The 25,401-nt window shown below is 39.1% G+C and overlaps 2 protein-coding genes across 2 annotated transcripts; both read left to right on the forward strand.

Annotated features, from left to right (window-relative positions):
- Positions 1 to 981: 981 nt before the first annotated feature.
- On the forward strand, positions 982 to 24,646 carry LOC311041884 (uromodulin-like; the record flags this gene model as incomplete). The annotated part of the gene is made up of 9 exons (XM_084052369.1): positions 982 to 1,051; positions 1,778 to 2,044; positions 2,963 to 3,040; positions 4,277 to 4,473; positions 4,866 to 5,011; positions 5,725 to 5,967; positions 23,542 to 23,701; positions 23,875 to 23,956; positions 24,587 to 24,646. The coding sequence occupies 9 exons, from the start codon at positions 982 to 984 to the stop codon at positions 24,604 to 24,606; spliced, it is 1,263 nt and encodes a 420-aa protein (XP_083908495.1). The 3' UTR covers positions 24,607 to 24,646.
- Positions 6,245 to 22,360, forward strand: LOC311038725 (integrin alpha-D-like; the record flags this gene model as incomplete). The annotated part of the gene is made up of 6 exons (XM_084048313.1): positions 6,245 to 6,252; positions 6,697 to 6,856; positions 17,345 to 17,438; positions 19,000 to 19,136; positions 20,392 to 20,535; positions 22,316 to 22,360. The coding sequence occupies 6 exons, from the start codon at positions 6,245 to 6,247 to the stop codon at positions 22,358 to 22,360; spliced, it is 588 nt and encodes a 195-aa protein (XP_083904439.1).
- Positions 24,647 to 25,401: the final 755 nt, after the last annotated feature.

The raw sequence follows: 25,401 nt of genomic DNA on the forward strand, positions 1-25,401 counted from the left end.
TTCATTTAAGTTGAATTGCAAACAACATGACTGTATCAATGAATACATGTGCAAATGGTAAAGATAACCTGAAATGCTTATTTGAGAGTACGTTTTTTCAACGTATGACATACTTCATTCTGAAAATAGCTGATCTACAATCTCACAACTTTTCGTGGTTTGTGAGCTTGTAGATCGGCTACTTTCACTAGTTTTGGTTCTGAGGAGATGTACAATTTCTTCATTGGTAAATGGTTTGTGAACGAGTGATCTTAGTGTTAGTGAAACAGGGGCTTGGTTCATGAAAGAAGGCAAGAGTTTATGATCTTCAACAGACAATATCAGCCTGGACAAAGCTATAGCACTATAGGTAGTATTGCAGCCTATTAGTCTGAAGGTTGAGAGTTCAAATGCTGTTAATGGCAGTAGGTTGAGATTTCCAATCAAACCATTATGTTTCCATCTCTCTCTCATCAATCTATTGTTTCCATGTCACTCTCTCTCTCTTCAATCTATTCCGTTTCCATGTCTCTCTCTCTCTCTATTCACTGGCCCCGTATTATCGCTGCTTGCAGCTATATTTGTCTTTTATTATTGAGTCTATCCTGCTTTCTGTGAAGAACTGTGCTTTGTGTGTTGGTGATTATTATACTGTGAGTAACCTTTGCCATCATATCAATTTACCATTTCCATTTTCCCGATATTATGGCCCTAACAAGGTCAATATAAGCAAATAAATGATCAGCTCCAGGTTGTACAGTATCTTCCAACACAACGTCTGCAAGGTAAGAGGATATGTAAGACATTATTTTCTATTGGCACCAGACTATTAATGGAATTTTGTATTTTCTGGCCCTAATGTTTTAATTGGTGATTTCTGCTAACATATCTTGAAAAGACAATTTGCTATATTTGCAGTGAACAAGTTTAAATATCTTTTGTCCTTTTCTTTCTTATCTTTGTTTTAAGGCATTTTCAACAGGTTTGTGTCAGATCTCCAGGATGTGGACCATGGTGAGACTGTCAGTTCTGTTGGTTCTGTTCATACAGAATGTCACTGGAAGCAGCACAGGTAAGAAGCCTAACGTCCTCTTATTGGGATAGATACATTGATAATAGAACAGAGTCCTGGTTGGTATGACTACTACAGTGTATATCAGAGACCTTATCGTGATGCATGGGTTCCATGCATGGCTTCTATCTGCTTTTTTTCTTTTATTCTTTTGTTTTCTTTGTTTAATTTTTTTTCTTTTCTTTTTATATGAATATTATTTATCATGCTACCCTGGTGGAAAATTACATCCTAAAGTATACTAAATGTTGGTATAATACAGCACATTGCACGATTGCAGTGTACTTTCATCCAGACTAAACATATTCAAGCGTGTTAAAATGGAACAACTATTTTTGTACTTACAGAATTCAGTTGTAAAAAGAAAAACTATTATAGAATATACCATGTTTAATTTGACTTGTAAATTCAAATTGTAAATGGTAAAACGTACTAGTGCAACTGTAATTTCAGTATTGATTATTATAACTTTACAGTAAACTCTGTGACATTTACAACACCCAGAGCCGGCGCGCCCTATTAGGCAGAGTAGGCAGTTGCCTAGGGCGCCACTAGGGGGGGGGGCGCAAAAAAAAAAAAAAAAAACCTTTTTTTTTTTTTTTTTTTCAGAATCTAGGTGGCGCTGTGGCAGAAAACGGTGGCGGTGCGGGGGGGGGGGGGGGGGGGGGGGCGCCAGGAATTACCTAGCACCGGCACTGACAACACCTACGACCACATCTCTTCCAGGAAAACAGACAAGTATCATCCTTCCACCGGACGCTGATATTCGATCATCAGAGGGGAACATTCGACTGGTAAATGGAGGGTACTGTGACGGCAGAGTGGAGATCTACTTCCGTGGACAGTGGGGGACAGTGTGTGATGATGCCTGGGACACGAATGATGCTCAGGTGGTGTGTAGACAGTTAGGATGTGGCGGGGTGCTGTCAGCACTCATTCGATATGGTCAGGGCAGTGGTCCCATCTGGTTGGATGATGTCGCCTGCACAGGCAGTGAATCAATGCTTGCACATTGCAGACATAGAGGAGTGGGATCCCACGACTGTAGTCACGGTGAAGATACTGGTGTTGTCTGTCAGCCAGGTAAACATGAATATGTTATGTTCCTATGGCCTAGTGAGGGGAAAAACACAACAACAATTGCATTTACAATATTGAAATCATTCTGTATGTATGATGTAAATATACTTGCAAAAGTATACTAACTACTATTACTACTAAAATATGTTTGTGTGTTCAAAGTAATTAAGCATAATAATTACAAAATAATAATTATTCATAATAATAACAACCACATTTCACATCGGTGAAAATTGCAGATTGTCTATTTTCGCTGCATGATTGTAGTGTAGGGTTTAAAGGGATAGTACACCCCCAAAATGACTTTTTTGGTGAACTATCTCTTTAAGTGTATTTTTAATTTAAAAAAAGAAATACTTTAAATAGATCACTAAACACTAATTTATGATAGATAAATGTACTTTAAAATATTGCATACCTTTCAACCATAAAAACGGTAAAAGGTAGCATTTTTAGATAGATACCTTTATTGGTCCCGTGGGGGAATTTCAGTCGCCCAGAGGCAGCACAGCAGTTAGAGTTACAAAGTTACAGATAAAGAGTAAAGGAAAGTACTGTCGGACACAGCAATGCAGAGGCAAGAAATATGAATAAGAAGCACTATCAATAAAAAACAACAGTAAACAAAAGAATACAACCTTTACAACTATTCTGCACTATGCTGAAAAGCAACAACACAGTATCCCTGGCTATTAATCAATACGTATTTTTGGCATTATATAGTTTCTTTCTTTCATATTTTAGTATTTGTAGTATGATATTTAGTATCATACAGTTATAAATGCTAGTGGTTTGTTTGGTCTGAGTGTTGTTTTCCACTTTCTACAACAGCACCCACTACAACACCTACTACTACAACACCAACTACAACCCCCACTACAACACCGACAACAACAACACCCGATGAAGGTAAACCAATGCATACTGCAACTGCATTATGAACCACTGTGTTCCTATAGACGAATCCACAGAACGACAATCATAACTGTGGTGTCAAGCGGCTGCCGCTCCGCGACACCGCAGTTATGATTGCCTACAGGCAGCGTGTCTGTGGATTCGTCTATATGGCAGGGGTAGGCAACCTTAGGCACGGGTGCCAACATTGGCACAGGGGAGGGTGATCACTGGTACCCTGGCATAAGTGTGTGAGAGAAGTTTTTTTCTTTTAGAATTAAATATTCAAAATAGGGGTTTAGTCAGTTAAATTAAGTCCCCTCACATCTATGTACAAATTACATCCTGCACATAATTCCCCATTCATTCAAACTCCTAACTCTGACTGGGGAGGGAGTACAGTATTATGGACAATCGAAATCAGTTGGAAATATTACATTTTGATGTAGTGTCATAATTAAACTTAATGTTGACATGGCACACTGACTATGAAGAAAATGAAAACATGGCACTTATGTCAAAAAGGTTGCCGGCCCCTGCTATATGGCCTAGTGAAACTACTAATAGTATAATAGTACCTTACAATAATACGTATCAATTTCAAGGTTTCATTGATTTTTAAATAAAATTGTAATGTCTTTTTTTTTAGTACATTACTTGTAATGTACTGCACGAGGTACAGTCAGATATTAAAGCTAAAAGGATAACACAAAAAAGTCCTGGGGACTTGTTTTCATTGTGGTCCTGTAGGATCCAAATGCAGGATGAGGCAGGGCCGGTTCATTCCGACGTGTTTATCACTGAGCACCAGGAACACAAGGACAGTGGTGGAAAAACATTTGTTACTTAAGTAAAAGTATCAATACTGCAATGTAGAAATACTCTGTTAAAAGCCCGGGATTTAAAATTTACTTGAGTAAAAGGACAAAAGTATTGGCATCAAAATGTACTTAAAGTACCAAAAGTATAAAGAGGCCTACTCATTGTGCAGAATGTCCCATTTCACTATTAAGTTATACTTTGTGGCTATTAATAAAAGAATAAAAGTATTTCTGGCATAACCTTCTTTATTTCATATTTCAGTATTTCCCAACAGTAATTATACTTAGGCTGTAGAAAGTCATTTACTGTATACATCTAGTTTGACAACAGTATCATTACTGAATTTAATTTCCTCAAGCTTTTCCTCAAGTCTTTAACCCATTACCGTCCTACTTTATGTTTATCCTCCTTTAATCCATCACCCTCCAGATCCTGAACTCATTTGTGGTCAGAGTCAAATCCAAATTGGCCTGGGACTGGCTGGTCTGCAATCCTCTGGTTTGAATGGATCCTCTGGTCACCTGGCCGACCCGCAGAGGCCGCAGTGCTCATCTTTCACAGAGCGTGATGGAACAGTGTGGTACCAAGTGGAACGTCAGGCTGACACCTGTGGGAACATATTGACGGTGATAATTTTTCTGATAACTTGTTGTTGTTGTTGTTACATGATTGTCTTTGTTGGTTGTGAAGCAAAATTTTCTCAACAAAAAAAGGTCTCGTCTTGTCTGGTCCCCTTCTCATGTGTCTAGTTATTCACCTTATTCCTGGCCACGCCCACTGTTTGAAAACAAAATTCACTTGTTTATCCTGTATCCTGTATGAGATCTCTCTCCTGACTGTAAGAAATTGGTATCCCGACCTGAACATATTCAGGTTGAGTATTTTCTGTTCACTAAAGAGCTTATGAGACAGGGTGACTGACATATATGGTTTAATCTTATGGTGGATACTTGTGCTTTGTGCCCAGCTGGCTAGATGATTCACTGAACTGACCATTCAGTTAACCTCTGTCTTTCAGACCAACAACACCCATGCCATCTACTCCAACAGTTTGTTTATCTATCCTGCAAATGATGTCCCACTTCCTGAGAGTTTTCCATTCTCCTGTGTCTATCCTCTGGACACAGAGACCAGCCTAGATGTTGCTATCAGACCACACCTTGAGTAAGAAACTTATTTTCAAAGTCGCTAATGACAGTTAGAACAGTTATAATATATCTACATTAAAAGCTACTGTATAGTGTGCAGATGGATATTGAGGCCATTCTCACTGTATTACATTGCACCAAAATAGAATCCACAGTACAAAATTATGCAATGCTAAATATCACACAGTCGAATACAAGACTAGGTCAAAACATAGTATGGCTGGACCGTGTATGAAACGCTGGAGGGATTTTAATTTGAAACAACGGACACAGGCGACGGGCGACACTCGTAACTTAGCTTTAGCATAGCTGAATCCCAAGTTCCATTGTATTCGTTATTTCCATTAAAGAGGAAGGAAAGCAGAGGGGGGGTGTACAGGAGGAGCAAGGGGAAGATCAATATAAAACACCAATGTAGCTTAGCAACGGATACTGTTATACTTTACATGATATGGACGTTAGTTAAGGTGCAAGAATAATAAATACCAGTGCGTTGTACATGGGATTATGGTGCAGGTCAGAGTGTCAGCGTGTGTTGATCTATCTGCCATTGTTGTAATGGTAAGTTACATAAGTTGCTGCTGCCATACATGAATTGTCAAGCTGTCAAGCTTCAGTTCAGTCAAGGGGAACTTTATTAGTGTAGCACATTTTATATTTCTGAATTACTTTAGTAAGTTACTGTTACTGTAATTGGTAGATTATAGGAACTGTATGTTTCGTTGACAGGCTTGAAGGTGCCATCTCAGGTGTGGGTTCACCAGCCAACGTCTCCACGTCCTTGTTCCAAAACTCCAACTACACAGTGCCTTACCCAGCAGGCTCAGTCACCCTGCCAGTGGGCTCTGCCCTGTATGTAGGAGTATCTGTAGGAGAAACAGATCCAAGGTTTGTGGCCGTTCTGGACGACTGCTACGCCACTCACTCCTCCAGTCCTGATGACCTCATGAGACACTTCCTCATTCAAAACAAGTATGTTTCATTCTTCAGCCTCAGCAGATGTTTGTTTCCACAATAAACAAGGAACAAAAGAGAGGATTAGGTGAGAGTAGCCTGGCTAAAACCAATGCATGGTACAGTGAGTTGTACCACTAGGTCTGAATAGGCTATGCTTTTTTGCTGCAGGGCAGCAAAAAAGCATTTATCACTAAGATTTTTCAATGGAAGACGCAGCAACACCAAGCTACAAAATGACGCCAGAAATGACGGGCTACCATTGAAATGTTTTAAACTTTTCTTCTGCGCGCCAATGACGTGGTGAAGCTTCAATCAATCAAGTTTTTGTTTCATCATTTCCACTCACCTTCTCTCTGCCCACCTTCTTTTGCATTCTGTCAATGGAACCCATTAACCAGTTCCCGGTGCTATTTAACTCCATCCTTGTCATTTATTGCAGTGTAACTTAATTGCACAATGCACAATGCTCCTTGCCTGCCAATCAATTACATAAACCCTCACCAGAGATACAGATAAAAACAAAACAAAACAAAAGTGGTTAGGCTTAATATACGTGGCTTGTTCAATTGAAAAGAATTGTCAGCTCGACCTGCATTTGCATTTTTTCAGAGAACTTCATCATTAGTTTATTAATATTATTTTATTAATGAAATGATGTCATTATAGAACATAAACTCATTTAATCAAAGGGGGGGGGGGGGGGTATAATAGCAATGTCATTGTTGTAAAATCTGACCCCTCCAGGTGTTCTATCAACGGTCGTCAGGTGAAAGTGGATGAGAGCGGCTCTTCCCTCCAGGCTCGTTTCTCTGCCCTGCTCTTCCTATTCCATGGAGACTACAGAGATATCTACCTTCACTGCAGCCTCCACCTGTGTGACCAGAGAGCCTCCTCATGTTCTCCTGTACGTTTCACACTTTCTTTCCTCACTCTGCTGTTTCACACCAGACAGTTAAGTCAGTAGCAAACTGTGTGCTTACTGCTATTCCTTCACCATTCACAGGTTTGCTCAGGGAGGCGTCGTCGCTCCGTTTCTAGCCCTGGCTCTGCACCCTTCAAACCGATCACCATCGGGCCAATCACCTGTGAGTATTGAAAACAAATGTATTTTAAGAATCCGATACAAGGATCTGAAATACTGTCAGTAACGTTAGAGTTGAACTAAATGTGTTTTCTTTTTTTTTGCTTTGGAACTTAGGGGACAAGCTAGCAGTGTGAACCAGTGGACATCGTTAATTACATACAAAATGTTCCATCTGTTGATTGATATTTTTTACGTTATATATGACTTCAGGTGTCTTTTGATTCATATGTCTACAAAGGATAATACAGAGTATTCCAAATATGTATGTTTTGATATGATTGATTTCCACTATGCTATTCACTTACTATTGAGTTTTGTCTGGCAACTTTTCATTTCTCATAGGCCTACAGATGTTTCTAATCAATAAATAAAATAATAAATAAATAAAATACACAATGATGTGGTGAAATAGATTCACAATATTACCACGTATGTCATAATGGCTAAATATCATATATTAATATCAATAGTTTTCTTTTCTGTATTCATTGAACTGTTTTATACTCTGAATTAAATAAACCATAGACACTGTTTGAACAATTAAATAAAGTAAAATAAATATATATGCACCTGTTTCTTCAACTTTAAAATTAAACTGTTTTAAATTGTCTTTAGTTAGCTCTTTAACCACAAACAGTCACATCACAAAGAAAGAAATTTGACATATTTAAAGAGGTGGTGCCATGGTTTTGCACTTTTTCTGTTTTTCATGTGTCTATGAGATTGATAGAACTTCATTAAGCCCCCTGGTGGTGTTTTATTGTGTTTTATGTCTACTCTGACTATTTTGAGTTTCTATGGAGGCTCAAACCTCGAGGGTCAAACGTGCTAATAGAATAACAGCCCTTTAGTGACATAGTAAAAACATACCCTCCCCCTCATTATCATAACACAACAGGTGTGGGCATCAGGAGGAGGAGGGACTAGGACAGGTGGGTGGTGCTAAGATGGTGGAGGAGGTGCTAAGGTGAGAACCAGGTATACTTAATGAACTGGAGGCGTGTCCACATAAAAACATAATTTTAACAATTTCTGTACACTTTTTTGAAAAAAATCTTCCACCTAGTATATCCATAATACCTGATGATTATGTTTTAGGGGGGGGGGAAACACTTCAAATCACGGCACCCGTCTTTAAACCAAGATAAAAATGTACAGCGGCCAAATACATATTAATGCGGGGGTCCTTGACATGAACATGCTTGAGAACCACATTCTAAATAAGTGGGTGAAATGTTTTCAACCCTTCCTTACAAATGAAACGACAAAGAATGTTAGAACAATAAAAATGGGTAAAAGGAGGCAAAAATATAATGTAGGAACAATAGGTTGTTTAGGCTGGCTGGGCAGGGGAGGTGAGGTCCAGGGAAGCCACAAAACCAGAGCAGAAATCAGGCTGGTTCTGGGTTCAAGGGCAGTGGTTCTCTACATCCGAACAGAACTGGAAGCCAAGCATTAGCGACCAACTTACTATAGGCCCGCTTTGTTCCCTCCGACATCAAGCACTGGATGACCCCAAATTTCCTCCAGTTAAATGAGTCAAAATCTGAGATAATTTGATTCGGCCCCCCTAGCTTGACCCACTCCCTCCACTTACAACTTGGTTCCCTTTCCACAAATGTACTATACAGCCCGTAATCTGGGTGTGGTTTTTGAGTCTGACCTCTCTTTTCATAAACAGAACAACAGTCATCCAATCCTGTTACTTTCAGCTGAGGAACATTGCAAAAATCAAGTCATTCCTGTCAGCCCCTGACCTCGAAAAGGCAATTCATGCTCTCATATCACGCCTTGATTATTGCAACTCCCTCTACTCAGGGCAGGCCTTAGCAAAAAGTCACATCCCGCCTTCAATTGATACAGAACTCTGCTGCTAGACTGACTGCTTACATAATACAAATAAACAGGACCATATCACACCCAATCTAGCTGCTCTTCACTGGCCGCCTGTGAGCTCCAGCAGCTCACAGGTACTTATTACTTATAAAGCACTCCATGGAGTGGCTCCTAGTTATATCTCCGATATGCTGATCCCTCATAAGCCTGAGCGCATCCTTATATCCTCAGATAAGGCCCGCCTGGAGGTCCCTATAACTTGTTATACAACGAGTTAAAGCGATATACAGATAAGCGCTATACAAACACAATTCACTTTCATTATCATTCTGTTATCAAAGGTCACAAGCAAGGTCATGATCACATCTGAAAAAAAGGTGGGTTCATGACACTTGGTGGGAATGATCAGTAGGTTACCCCGAAAAACTGACTGAGCTTTGGGTCAAAAAGTTCAAAGGTCAAAGTCACCAATCAAGTTGAAAGTCAGCATTATATTACCCTGCATAACTGGTCAAAACGTAGGAGTGGGGGGGACATAGAACTAGAGATGTTGGTTTGGGTTATTCATTCAGGGAAGTAAAGACAGAAAAGAAAGAGCCACCCGAAGTAAAAAATAACATTGAATACATTAATACAACCAGTACAATCGATAAGAGACAGATTGTAATACATGTCTTCTTCATTTTCAGAAATAGAAACATTTCATAACCTGTGAAATAGGCTGCTGGTGTTTTCAATTTTTTCATTAGAACTGTTGCAGAAAAAGTGCATTGTTTTCCCCAAATTCTCTCATTCTGAAAATGAACGTGCCATAAATTATTTGCTACAGTAAGTATTTGAAAAATAAATATATAATGTATCTCTGCATTATAACAGTATAACAACCAGCACTGGAAAAGGACATCATTTACTGGGGGAGACCTTACACATTTCAGGCACGAGTACCCATTTGACAGCCAATATATATTCATAGCCTTATGATTTCTTCTTGGCAAAACATTACAACACTTTATTGATTTTAAAATAGGAACTCTTGTTAAAGCTTGGATTTACTCTCCAATTAACCACTGGATTGTGAGGAGATCAAAGTAGCCTCACAATCGTAGCTTCAGTGCCAACTACTTTATCAGCAAACAAGAGAGATATACTGTAATAACAAACGGGCAGCCTGCCAAAACTTTAGTTTTGGCAGGCTGCCGAAACTTTAGTTTCGTCCGCTGGCACTGATACAAAAACCACACCTTGTGTTCTTTGAGGGGAACACATATTGAAGGCATTTGGTAGAAAACTCCCACATTTTTTAAAGCACTGGTGAAGATTGGATAGCAAAATAAATAGATCAATTAATGACACGTGTACAGAACTGATAATGGGGGGGGAAAGAAATGATCAAATAAAAGGGAATTTCACCTTTAAAACAACTCGGTAACTTTCATGTCTACTCAGGCTTTTGTGTGCACCCCAGAATTTATTGGATTAGTTGCATTTGTTACGTCCCTGTCTAGGGGAAAAAGGGATGCGACATACTGGAAGTGAACCCCGTATTCATTTAGCGTAATATTTACATAAATTAAAGAGATTTGGACATAACAAAAATGACACACAGAACAACTCAGGGAAATAAACATAATCATTCTAAATCTAACCTTGGGTTTGAGACACTAACCTAACAAACCAAAACAAATGGCAACAAATCCCTAGTTATTCTCTACTCTGATTTTGTTAGATTAATAATCTAACAAAACATGACTTGTACAAAAAGCTAGCTTCAGTGGCTCCGTACTAACTAATACAAAGAACAAAACAGAGTGCATGTGTGGGTAGACATCATTACTCCAAACACTAAAGAGAAGTGATGGACCCTTAGCCTGATATACACTACAACATACTGTAAGACCCAAGCTCTCCACTGGGCAGAGTCTATGGTCTGGATTCAGGCCACACATTTAAACTGAACAATTGCTGACAAAAACAAATGTACACACAGTAATTAATTAATTAATTAATAACTAATTGATGGTGTTTTATACATTAAAACACCATCAATTAGTTGCCAAATTAAATATCATCTCTCTCTCTCTGTTAGTGAGGGTTAAAGGAAAGGACTGTATATGGACTGGTTTCTGCTGGCTGGCTGGTCCGGCTTCACCACTTCAACCAGGGGTGTCAATTAGAACGGGAGGCATGCGTTAATCCGACAGACTTTTTCTCCGACTATGTGGCATCCACGTGCGGTTAGGGTTAGGGTGCGGGTTTGGTTCGGGTTTAGTATTGGAAACGTCGGAGCGCTGCGCTGTCGGAGGAATGCGCTGTCGGACTAATGTACTGCACCCGATTAGAACACAGGACAGACAACTTCTCTCATTTATGGGTTTTACTGAAGGGGTTAATGAGCACAGTACAGTACAACACTTGTGGGTGTGGGTGTGTGGTTTTCTGCAACCATACATAAAGTAAATAACAAGAATGACAAGTCATAATAAAGCCGCATGCGGCAGGCTTTTTTGGCCCCAATCTTGTCAACAACACAACATTTAACTATAAAGAAATGAAGATGACAAAAGACAGCTAATGGTTGTCAGGTGATGGACAATTAACACGTTGCAGAATGAATGAAAGATGCAATCAGAGTGATGCACAGCGAGCCACACAGTGTAGGCAAAATAATAATAGTATTCAAATAGTAGCTTTAAGGCTACTAATCATTTATAGAGTTCTCAACGGGCCTGAAAATGAAGGCTCGGCCCTAACTGGGCCCGACTGGGCCGGCCCGGGGCTCGGCCCGAACCCGACTATTGCCATCATGTTAGGCCCAAAACCCGAAAAAAAAGAAAAGAAGATTTTCGATTTTTTGTTTTATTAAATATTTTTAATATTATTATTCTGTTCTGAATATATATTTATCTATTATGAAGATGGCGCTGACGGCAGCGGACATTAACTTACACTGTGCTTACACTGTGCTGATTTAAATGAAGTTAAATCCTTATCTTGCTCACGCACCTCTGTGCAATGAGATGCATCGTCTGCATTTCTCTGCCTCTCTCGACCGAGTCTTTGTCTCCCCCCTCCCCCCTGACTGTTTGAGACCGACTCGAGACTGTTGTTAACCTATTAGCTTAAGTTTACACGCGTTGGGTGAACACTTTTATAATACTGAACCAAACGCGGGTGGATTACATTGTATTGTGAAAATCAGAAAGCACCGTTTCTGCCACTTGTGTAACTTAACACAACACGACGGCATAGAGCACGCCGGTCAGTTATCGTAACTCACAAAAACACATTGAACAGCCTGTTATACCTTCAAATTAAAACCTTAGGCCAAATGATTTACTGATTTAGGCCATTTAAAAAAAATGTTTTTGGCCTAAGTCAGATTTAATCCTATTTAAATCTATTATGTTACATAACTGACAGACAGTGTTATTTCTATTTAAATAGTCATAATTTGTTATAAACATTTTGGGTGAAATGATTAAGAAATATATATCATATAGTTTTGTTCTGGATCAGTTTTTTTTCCTTTTAAAAAATGACATAGGCCATTAGTTTAGCAAGGCGACGATATTTAAAATCACATCAACATTATTGTGTGTTTTCTAGCTGTCCATGGTGGAAGTGCATACAGCCTCATTCATTTAGTTAGAAAATACACCATTATGGAAGCGAAACAACTTCTGTTCCAAACTTTTTTTCTCACCTGTTCCCCCGTGGCGGCGGCTTTGTTACTTGTGCCAAGGAGCAAAGAACTACTGTATGAGGAAGTTGGCACACCAGACAATGAGTTTAGTCTCAAGGGCCATGTCTGCAGGAAGAGCCCAATTTTCCCAATACGTCAATAAATCAAGATTAGAAATTCTAATCTTTATTGATGTATTGGGAAAATTGGGCTCTTCCTGCAGACATGGCCCTTGAGACTAAACTCATTGTCTTGTGTGCCAACTTCCTCATACATTTTGACCCATTAAATCCAGGAAGGCATCTGTGTCATTTCATTTTAACCACTTTAACCATTATTTTATACTTTGGCTTCAAAAATAGCAGTTATTCAAGCTCATAGTTCAAAGCTCATTTTAAAACATTTGTGCAAATCTTTGAATATATATATGTGTTTTAAGCAAACATTTCTAACTCAAATTTTTGATTCTGGGGCTCCCTGGGGGGGTGGGGGGTCGTGGCCGAATACATTTAATTTTGGGGGTCCTTGACATAAAAAGTCTGAGCACCGCTGATATAGCAACACAAGTTTTTTTCAGAAAACTGTAAGGATTTAGAAGTCATTTTGTGGAATCGGCCTCAGGTCTTAATGGGTTAATGTCATGGAGAGATCTAACACTTCTAATTTAGAAGTGTCAGATCTCTCAATGACAATTAGATCACCTCTGTCAGTTTTACAGGAGTCACCTTGTTTCCAGGTGTGTAACTTAATGTGCTCCCAGGTGTATCCATGTGATGTTTGTTATTTATAGTGGCTCATAGGAATACACTACGTGACAACCGGGAACAGTCTGGTGACCACCGGAGAGACGGTTGACAGCCGGAATGTAGACGGCACCCGGGTCCTTGACATGGAAAAGAAACATTTTTAGATTATGTATTTGGCTGCGGACCCCCATCTCAAAATATGTTGTTCCACGGACCCTCAGAAGCAAAGATTTGAGTTACAAATGTTTGCTTTACAAATATATATATATTCAAACTTATTTTCACTGTTCATTTCAATTAAAAATCGTTGATTGAATACTTGCCAGCGCTGCCAGGGTCCTAATGAGAGTGCGTAAGCATGATCACATAACACCTATTTTCACAGCACTGGCTCCCCGTCTCAGCCAGGATCGACTACAAGGTCCTGCTGATCACCCACAACTGCATAAATGGACATGCCCCTCCCTACCTACAGAAATGAATTAGGCCCCCACAGAATTCCACCCGCACCCTCAGATCTACGAGCAGATTCCTCCTCGATGTCCCTGGTACAAATCTACGTACTATGGGGGACCGGGCCTTCTGCTTGGCAGCGTCACGCCTGTGGAACAGCCTTCCTATTGACTTGAGAGCACCACAGACCCTGGACTCTTTTAAAATAGGCCTGAAAACGGTTTTGTTTCAGAGGGCATTTTCGTGTTGAATTGTTGTTTAGTCTGTTTTTAAACCCTGCTTTTTAACTTTATATGATTGATGATGTTTTACCATTTGGCACTCTGAGATTCCTTGTGAATGAAAAGTGCATTACAAATAAAATGTATTATTATTATTTATCATTACTTTATTATGTTAACAGGTGAGTCAAAGGTTAGGCTAAAAGGATAACCATTTCCATTGTGGTCCATTGTACTCAATTAATCAGTATTACATGTAATACTTACAATACAATACAAATACAAATACACTACAAATCATATTGGAAACTAGAAAAAGTGCTCCTCGGAGCACAGGTCTCCGCCAGGTCAGGTAGGTTATTGTGGCCTCCTGGTGGCGCTATAATAGGCCAATGTGAAAAGGGTGGCATTTCTTCTTAGGCCTTTCAATGGGACACTGCATTCATGATTTGAGGCATTTTGTTCCAAAAATTTGTTTTGCTAAATTAGACCTGCTGGTGGTGCTATAAAGGCCAATGTGAATGTGAAATGGGGGGCATTTCTTCCTCGTCCTAGTGGGAATCTGCAGGCAAATTTTCACGGAAATTGCACACTGCATTCATGTTTTGAGGCATTTTGTTTAAAACTGACCAATCCTGCAAACTTTGGAAGCCAATTAGCCAATGAGGATGCAATATGGGAAATCGGACAGATCCGGGTTGATCACATGACTATAGAGATACTGTGTACCGATTTGCATGACGTTTGGTTAAAAGCTGTAGGTGTAATGGGAAAAAATGGGTTTTGCACAAATCGGCCTCCTGGTGGCGCTATAACAGGCCCATGTGAAAAATGTGGGGCAGAGGTTCTGAATTGGCATCCAGGGAGTGGGTGTGCACAGTTTCGCAGCGACCGGGCCAACGGTGCCGGAGATTAGCTGGTAACACACAGACAGGACACACACACACACACACACACACACACACACACACACACGGACGGACGGACGGAAGGACGGACGGAGAGTAAAACATACTCTCTCGCCATGCCTTTCGGCCTGGCGGAGACAAAAATAACAGATCTACAAGCACACAAGCTTGTAGATTGGCTATTTTTGGCAAAGAGGTTTGGTGTTGAGGGAAAAAAAGAGCAGACTAAGTACAGAGCGAATGCGTGTGCGTGTGCGTGTCCGCGCGTGCGTGCGTGTGTGTGTGTGTGTGTGTGTGTGTGTGTGTGTGTGTGTGTGTGTGTGTGTGTGTGTGTGTGCGCGTGTGCTTAAGTGCGTACGTGTGTGCATGGGCATGCATGTGTGTGTGTGTGTAGTGTTTATGTGCGTGTGGGGGGATGCACCAATTATATGAAGATACGTTGAAAATGGGTGAAGTGGTACTTTAAGTAAAATCAAAACATTTATTCACAAATTGACGATCTAGCTCACAACGTGTTGCATCACAACTTATTGTGAGCTTGTAGATCTGCTATTATTTCCCTATTTAATAACTAATACTGAAAACACAGATACTCCGAAAATGTATCTACTGTAGGTACAGTACCCAAGCGAATGTACATAGTACACAATAAACTTACCAGGTTCCAAAGAACATTTTTCGTACGTGCCAACTTTCTCATTTAAAGAGAAAGTTGGCACATAAGAACAATGTATGAACAATTTAAGAACAATGATGAACCCAATGTTCGTAATAAAGCAATAAAGCAAGATTATGACAATACTATTTGTGCTTTATAAATGACGTAAAGGGGAAGTTCACTTTAAAACATGTCTGGGGTCATTTTAAGGTCTACTTGTGCTTTCGTGTGCACCCCAGGTAGTTGTTTTAAAGTTGCTTAAATGTTTAGATATTTGATATTAATTTTATCAGACATGCCTTTCCTTCCTAAATAAACCCATTGTAAGTTCAAACTCCATTTTAGCCATGTTATACTTAATGGCAAGCAGGTTGATTAATTATACATGAAGAAGTTGCAGACATCATATAGATGCTTGATAATGATCAGTCATTATCTATTATGGTTTGACAAACCAACCTTAGCTCATTTCCGAGGGCAGTGGTTGAACATTGAACATGGTCCTTGACATTTTCATGTCAAGGACCACCAAATGCATTTGTATTTGGCTGCGGTCGCCCATCTCACAATATTTTGCCAGGGACCCTCATAAGGGACGATTTGTGGTGTAAAAATGTTCAAAATGCGTTAACAAATAGCAGATATAAGTGTCCAACATTGTCTCTTCTATCACAAAACCACCAAAAAGGAAGTGATGCCTCACAGTATTGCCTTGCTACGGGGCAGCCAGGGCACATGACACAACACATCTTCCATCCCTCACTACTCTCTTACTGTAACCCATTAGGCCGGGGTTGAGGCCGATACTACAAATGCCTTCTAAATCAGTAGTTCTCAAACAAGGAACCTCAAATTGATTATATATTGATATATATTATATATTATCGGAAAATGTTTTGTGCCAGGGACCTGGCAAGTGACGTTCTGTGAGCTTGTATATCTGCTATTTTTGAGACCCGCTGTTCTAAATCACTGTTGTAAATCCTAAGTGTATGTTTATACAAAATATATATATATCTCATTTTGGGAAGGAACCCCTATTTGTAACTATACCTTTAAGGACGGCAACCCCTTTTGGGGTTCTTGTTGCTATGTACAGTATATAGCAACATACATTTGTAATTTTTGAATACATATTTGGCGTTTTTTAAGAAAACTTAGATCAGGATTTGACATTTTTAAAATATAAAATGATATGATGCTTTCCTGGTTATAATGGGTTAAATAATAAACTTAAAGGTGTTGTAAAAGTGGTATGTTTCGGCAAAAAGGTTTTGTTAAAAAGTTAAAGCTCTAGATTCTGATAGTAAAAGTTAACTCTGTCTCTCCAGCTCTTTAATAATCAATAAGTAACCGATTCTCCAGAATCTCTTTTATTGCACCATCATTTATTGTATCTGTGTCTAGCCGTTTTCTCTACAGCTCTTTCTGACCTTGTTTCGAAACGTGCAACCCAAATAAAGTTTATTGTTATCATAGTTTATTATATTATTGTGATGCCAAGTCACCGCCATCAATGAAGTATTTCCTTGTTCCCAACAATTGGAAAGTTGCGTGTTATATGACCCCTGCAGAGACTTATAAATGCTCTAACACCACCTCTGATGGTAAGAGAGAAGCATCAGTCAATGAAGTTTTCTGTTTTCTGGTCCTAAAAAAAAGTGTTGATTTTCAGGTGTGGTATACTATTAAGTGGTGTACACTAATTACAATTTTCTACCCCTGTATTGAACCGGCCAGTGATGGTATATTTTGTTACGGTGTTGTAGTCTGTCTAAAAAATGTGTTTGTATATTTTCAACAGGTTGGTGTCAGATCAGCCAGGATGTGGACCATGGTGAGAGTTTCAGCTGTTCTGTTGGTTCTGTTCGTACAGAATGCTACCGCAAACCGCACAGGTAAACTACTCCTAATGTCTAAGTATTAACATTAATATTTGATGGATGTCCTGGTTGGTATGACGACCACGCAAACAGATTTTTTTTGTCAATGGTTCAAGTGTGTCCCTTGACATTTGGCATTTACAGCTTTTTCTCAAAAAAGTAAAATCGTATTTTTAGTTTTAATATTAATATTAGTTATTAGCATACTTACTTAAAAATATGTTGTACTAGTACTGTATACTTTATCAGTACAAATAAGCCATATTTAACCACCCATTAAGGAAAACTCTCACAAACTTACTTGACAGTAACCTTCACCTTTAGAGATTATCCTTACTTTTTATATTTAATATTTAAACTTTTTTTATATTCTAACATTTTTCTGTGAAGAACAGCCAAATGTATGTATTTGTGTGCTAGGACCCCTATAAGAGATAAACCTTTTCAAAATGATTCCTTCGAGAAAAGAATCGAGATATTTTTTCTCGATTTTTCATAATCTGGCTATTTTGCATAGGCTATAACATAGGGTTAAATAGTAGTGAAACCAATGATATAAACACATTTTGTTGGGGACCCCTCGGTACTCACTCAAGGACCCCTGGGAGTCCCTGGAGCCTGGACGCTACTTTGGGACCCACTGACCTAAGGGTGCCACACAAGCTAGAATCAGCCCTGAGGTCAAATGTTATCTATATTTATCTTTATTATGAGTATTCAATCAATCAATTCCATGTGACCACAAAGTGCTTGCCATGGCTTGGTCGGTCCTTTCCAGGATGCTGCTGGTCCCTCTGTTTCTCGTGGCCAGGCTGTGTTGCTCCCCGACAGGGCCACTTGGCCTCCGTCTTCCCCGCCAATTAACCAGTGAAACAGCCTCAAATGTATGAAAGTCAAGTTTTCTGGCCAAAAGTGGTCTTTACTTCCATGTGACCACAGACAGCTTGCCATGCCTTTGTTGTAATTTTGTGGTAGAGTTTGTGGGGATGACTGATTTACAGCATCCTGTAGAACAGGTCAGTTGTCACACTCATAGACATAAATATGTATATTGGTCAGTGAGGCCGCACATCAACACTGGCCCTATATTATGCAGGGCAGCTTGTCATGACTCCACTGCATGAAATATGCCTAATAATCTACTTGAGACACTTTTTTTTCTTTTTCTATATTAAAACCATTAATTTACTGTCTATATAAGTAGATGTTTTCGTATGAAAATCCACACTTTTAATTTAACAAAGTATCATAACATGATACCGAACAGTTACACTGATGACATTTTGACACTTTAACGCTGAATAACTCAAATGAATAATAATTTGCAATACAAATATTGCTGAATCAAAATAAGGGTAAGAGTTGAGTGATGAAATATTATATTTATACATTTATTTATTTTTATTTTTTATGGCCTCCAGACACCAAATGTACGTGTCTTGTCTTTGACACATATTCAAATATGAATCTCCTCAAAACAAAATTATCAAGACATGTGTAAAAGCTAATAGTAACATCAGAATACAACAAACACAAGATTTACATCATTCTTTTCTTCTCCTACATCTTTTAACAGAGTGTCCTGGGGCAGCAGCAGATATTGCATTCTTGCTGGATGGCTCAGGCAGTGTTTCCTCCAGTGAATTCAACCAAATGAAGACCTTTGTTAAAAGTATGATTCGCTCACTACTGGGCCTGGGACAAGATACACAGGTGGGTCTAGCATACATATTCAAGTCAAATTATAACTTATAGGATAAAGAGAGTTTTCTTCCGAACTGGGCCATCTTCTATGCTGCTGAAAACATGCTAATCAGATAAAAAAGGTCCTGCACTGTAAAGCTGTACATACTATTGTAGAACGTTAGATGTGATGTGACATTCCGTCATCAATGATGGGATAACCATTCATCTTCAAAAATAAAAAGTGCTTAAAGCAGGGGTCTTCAATGTTTTTTTTTCAGGCCAAGGATCCCTTAGCGGAGAGAGAGATGAAGCTAGGGACCCCCACGATATTGCATACAATTGTGTTGCTTTTTCATAGATTTCATGGATAGCTTCATTGACTATCATCTGCAGTGTTGTGTATTTTTTTTTCTTTAAAGGTTTTTTGTTCATTTCAGACATTTCACCACAATCAAGTAACCTCCAGTACTTAGTACTTGATTTTCTCCTCTTTGCCGAAAGTAGCCGATCTACAAGCTCAAGAATGCACTGCTTCCTGCAGCTGCTACTGTATATACAGTTGACCAAACCTAGGCCTACAATACGTACTTTCAACACCATGCTCATGCAGACGTTTACTAGACGAACTTGAAAAGGGCCCAGTTTGAGGGAATAAAATGGGAATGTCATTTAACTGATATGATGAATGATTGATGACATTTAAAGGACAATTTTGTTTTTTTACAACCAAGGTTTATATTTTAGCTTGTAATTAAAGTAAATTAAAGATGAGTGTTATTTTTTTTTCATTTACTGCTTTCTATAGTTTTAGCAATGTTCGCGATCTTTTTTACAGTGGGCGGGGGCATTCTGTCCGGTGGCTAAATATGTATTTTTTAGACAATAAAAAAGGTACGGTGGTCTTTGATGGCCAGATGTGAGTTATTGGGGGCTAGAAGAGCTACTGTAAATAATAATAAAGAAATCGCTGGGTTATTGTGTAAAAAAGAATAGACCATTTAGCCACTGGACAGAATGCCCCCGCCCACTGTAAAAAAATATAGCGAAAATTGCTAAAACTATAGAAAGCAGTAAATTAAAACAATTTAACACTCATCTTTTATTTACTTTAATTACAATCTAAAACATAAACCTTGGTTTTAAAAAAAACAAAGTTGTCCTTTAAAATTGAACTGATCATACAGGTTTTTTTACAACTTGATTCTCAACAACTTCAATAGCTTGACTGTAACTGCAGAATTCTGTATAATTCAGTGACTTCAGTGTTTTTCTGTGTTTACAGTTCTCAGTTGCCCAATACGCAGGAAACCCCGCCATCCACTATTATTTTGATAATTTTGCCACCTCAGGATCTTGGGAATCTCAAATTGATCGCATCAGTCAACTAGGTGGAGGGACTTCTACAGCTAGAGGAATTCGACGTTGTGTAAGTACCTTTATCTTGACAACATACCACAAATGTCAAACATTGTATGACAAGAGTTACAAGTACATTTATATATATATGTACATTTTCTTTTTTTTTTCGACAGCCAATATGTTTTTCTAGGAAATAGAGGATCAAGACCAAACGTGAACAAGTTCCTGATAGTCATTACTGATGGATCGTCTAGTGATCGAAGCGACTTACCTAGTGCTGCTGCCCTGGCTGCAAGGGAGGGCATTATTCGATTTGCCATTGGGGTAAGTTGTCAGAGTCTGAGTGCGTGCGTGCGTGCGTGCGTGCGTGCGTGCGTGCGTGCGTGCGTGCGTGCGTAAGTGCTTGCTTCTTACTAATACTATATATAATGCCGCTACAATGTGTCCAACAACATAATTGTACTCTTCTGTACAAGATTTAAAATACAGACACCTTGACCTCGACCTTGAGGATCAATTACCATATCTTTTGAATGTACAATAAGAGTATAATGTCGAGATGGGCCTAGAATTATACACCAATAATAACCTACAATTTATGCTGTGTCTTGGTATCCTTAGGTTGGAAGCGCTTTTAATAATGCTGATACAAGAGCAGAGTTGGACATCATTGCTACCGATCCATCGCAGCACGTGTTTCAAGTGACCAACTTTGGAGCTTTTGATGAAATTATGGAAACTTTGGAGGACAACATCTGTATAGGTATAAGGCTTTGGAGTGTTTGTTGTTGGCTTATTTTACGTTATTATTTTGCAGAGTGTGTGTGTGTGTGTGTGTGCGTGCGTGTGTGCGTACGTGCGTGCGGGGGGGGGGCTGGAGTGAGTAGTCAAATATTATACTCAATGTTCTGCCTCCTACATCCTGCGTCCTCCAGCATGGGGGAGAGACATCTGCTAAATAGTTCTATTTTTGGCATCATACTGTAGTTATTGTGGTTTGTTAGCGTTGAAGGCCTGATTGTTGTTTGTTGTTTTCCACTTTCCTACAGCACCAACGACCACACCACCCAATGAAGGTAAACATATATACTGTATTATGAACCACTGTGTTCCTATGGACTAGTGATAATGTTTTATTTAATTGCATTAAGTCCTGTACTTGTAAATGTACATTTACCGTAAAATTTAAAGTTGTAGTAGGGTATACATTTAATAGATTTTAGATTAATATACTTAATAACTTATATTATAAGTTATTAAGTATATTAATTATACATTTGTTAAATATGTAGTGGAATTATTATAATAGTTACTTATATTAAACAAATATATATATATATATATTTGTTTATGTGTATTAAAACAATTAGAATAATTAAAATAATAATTAGCATCATTTTAGTTGTGTATTTTTTAATCATTACGTTTTGAATCTAAATACAATACATAAACATGATTGAATGACAAATATATATGAACATTTATTTTTGATTGTGGTTCAACAAAATAATTTATTCCCATTTTATTTTCGTATTTCTCTTTGAAATTTCAATTTACACTCAAAAAGTATTAGTGTGCACAGTCTGAACAAAAATGTAGTGTATTTGTGGCTATTAATTAATAAGTATTTCTGCATTATAAAATGACTTCCCCTCTTTATTACATATTTCAGTATTTCACAACATTACACTTTATATTACACTTATGGAAAGTCATTTACATGTCGAACATGTCTAATATTGACAAAAATATTGTTACTGAATTTATTTAGCTCTTGAATGGTCCTTGGTCTGTTCTATGTCTTTGACCCACTGTATGTTTCTCCTCTTTAATCCATCACCCTCCAGATCCTGAACTCATTTGTGGTCAGAGTCAAATCCAAATTGGCCTGAATCTATTTACCCTGCAATCCTCTGGTTTGAATGGAACCTCTGGCCACCTGGCCGACCCGCAGAGGCCGCAGTGCTCATCTTTCCACTCAAACAGAGAGCGTCTCCTTCCCAAACCCCAATGGTTCTAATCAGCCCCCCGCCCACAGGAGTGGCCCAATTCACTCACAACTTGCTACAAAAATCGCTCATGCAAAACTATATAATCTCCTACATTCCATTTTCCACCTTCACATCTGTCTCCTTCTCTAATAATCAAAAAGTGCTATATATTTCATCTCGCACTTCACTTCCGGATGGTTCGTTTTGCACCTTTTTTTGCCACATCGGTCACGGGAAAGAAATAAGCGCTGCCGTGGTCTATGGAAACGAGCCCAAAAGTGCACCCAAATAAGCCCAAAATCGCTTATACAAACAGTCAGACCTGGCAACGCAGCCTACGCCAATCATGTGTGAGAGATCTACAAGCTATGGGGCAGTGACGCCACCGTATCTTAGCAACAACGACAGCGCTCACTCTCATTGGTCGTGTCATGCCAGGAGCAGTCTCCAGACAATGGCATCGCAGAGAGCTTGCTGTAGCCATCACATTCAGTCGCAGCAACGACGGACAGGGAGCTGTGATAGTGGCATGTAGCTAACGCTAACGTGGTTGTCATGCCTGCAGCGCCAGCGGCTGTGTAATCACTTTGTCAACAATGCACGTTCGTGTGGTGAATGTCAATATTGCTGCTCAGTTAGTCCATTGTAGATGGTGTATGTTTGTGTGTGTCTTCTGGAGAACTATGTAGCTCCACAGCAACTACAGTAACTAACGTAATGGCAGGACCGCCCCGTGCAACGCATGTTAGGCTGCATTATGGTCATGTAGTAATTTCAGATAATTTCGCTCCAATTAGAGCAGTGCTTATCAACCCTTTCAGCCCCCCCCCCCCCCCCCCCAAATAAACGTAATTGATCTGGCCACCCCCCCATTTTGTTTGACTCCATTCCACAAGTAAATATTGTGAAAATAGCAGATCTACAAGCTCGAAACGCCTCACGTTGAGAGGCTTTGTAAGCTGCTAAACAACCAATATGAATAATATTATCAGTCCAGTGTCTTTATCAAATAAATGGAGAATGAAGGATGAAAATAGTGATGTGTCATCATGGGCCTACAACGTGACCTTTCTTTTCTCCAGATGTTCTACCAACCGTCGTCAGGTGAAAGTGGATGAGAGCGGCTCTTCCCTCCAGGCTCGTTTCTCTGCCCTGCTCTTCCTGTTCCATGGAAACTACAGAGATATCTACCTTCACTGCAGCCTCCACCTGTGTGACCAGAGAGCCTACTCATGTTCTCCTGTAAGTTTCACCCTTTTCCACACTCTGCTGTTTCACACCAGACAGTTACAGTAAAGTCAGTAGCACTGCAGATGGTCAGAAGTGCTGTGCATGTACTGTATGTGTTTTGAAGATCTGTTGTGACTCCTATTTGCTTAACTGTGTGCTTACTGCTATTCCTTCACCATTCACAGGTTTGCTCAGGGAGGCATGTTCGCTCCGTTTCCACACCTGGTCCTGCACCCTTCAAACCCATCACCATCGGGCCAATCACCTGTGAGTATAGACCAATTATTTGTTTACCAACATTGTGACTGGACCCACAGGTGTTTCATGTAATCAATTCAACAAACCTGTTGTTTTGGGGAGCACTGGTTTCAGTTCATTCAACCTGCACGACACCTTCGCGGAACGGTGCATAAATTAGGCTTGACGGGCTGCAGCTGCACGAGCCAAGCAGGCTCTGGGGCCATGATCGTAGAGTGCCCCTTCCGTTCTTATGACAGCCACCGGAGGTTGGGTTTGGGGGACAACTGTTTTGAATTGCTATTATCGTTTACACACAAGTTACAACAGAAACCAAGGATTATATCTTTCAAGAGCGAGAGATCACAGTAAAAATCCTAAGCATTCTTCCTCCATACTGGAAGAAAAACAACATCTGAAAGTTTGATGGGATGCATTTTTACACGTGAGTGCAGTGACCACTTTAACATTGCATGTTATGAGCGGTGGGTCCCGGCCTGTGTGCGGATACTGCTTCTTATCAGTGTGACGTTGTCTGATAAGGGGTCTATTGAAAACAAATCTATTTTAGGAATGTGATAGAAGGATCTTAAATACTGACATGTCAGTAACGTTAGTGTTGAACTAAATGTGTTTTCTCTTTTTGCTTTGAAACTGAAGGGGACAAGCTAACAGTGTGAACCAGTGGACATCTTTAAATGCCTCCAAAATGCTCCATCTACTTCAGGTGTCTTTTGATTCATATGCCTACAAAGGATAATTATGTTTTTATATGATTGATGCAATTTTCCTTTTGATATTCCCTTACTATTGAGTATTTCGGGCAAATTTTTCATTTCTCTTACAGATGTTTGTAATCAATAAACACAATAATAAATACATATAATACACAATGAAGTGGTGAAATAGATTCATAATACTAAACATCACACATTCTTTGTACTTTTACTTTGTCTGTATTCATTTGTTTTTGTACTCTGAATTCAATAAACCATATGGACACTGTTTGAACAATTAAATAAAGTAAAATACGTGGTAAAATCTGCACCTGTTTCTTCAACTCCAAAATATCATTGTCTTTAATTAGCGCTTTAACCACAAAAGGTCTTATCATGAAGAAAGAAATGTGACATTTTTACTCTTATGACCGCGAGGTCGTGAATGTGTGTCTGAATGGGTGAATGTAATGCACAATCTATGTAAAGTGCTTTGGATAAAAGTGCTATATAAATGCACCATTTACCATTTACGTCAAAAGTACATATCATAAAGAAAGCAATTTGTCACATTTATACTGATATAAAAATGTATATGTACCCTAGTGTTGTATGTACTATAACAACATATCATGCTAGCTATCTATCAATTACTAGCTGGATTGCCATCGAATTTGTTCTGCATATTTGCTGTGTGTTCCCCAGAGGATGACCCCAAATAGGTTTCATGAAAAACGTTTGGAATACTTTTGAAACATT

The sequence above is a fragment of the Gymnoscopelus microlampas genome, assembly GCF_963454915.1.
Source record: "Gymnoscopelus microlampas genome assembly, chromosome: 3".
Lineage (NCBI taxonomy): Eukaryota > Metazoa > Chordata > Actinopteri > Myctophiformes > Myctophidae > Gymnoscopelus > Gymnoscopelus microlampas.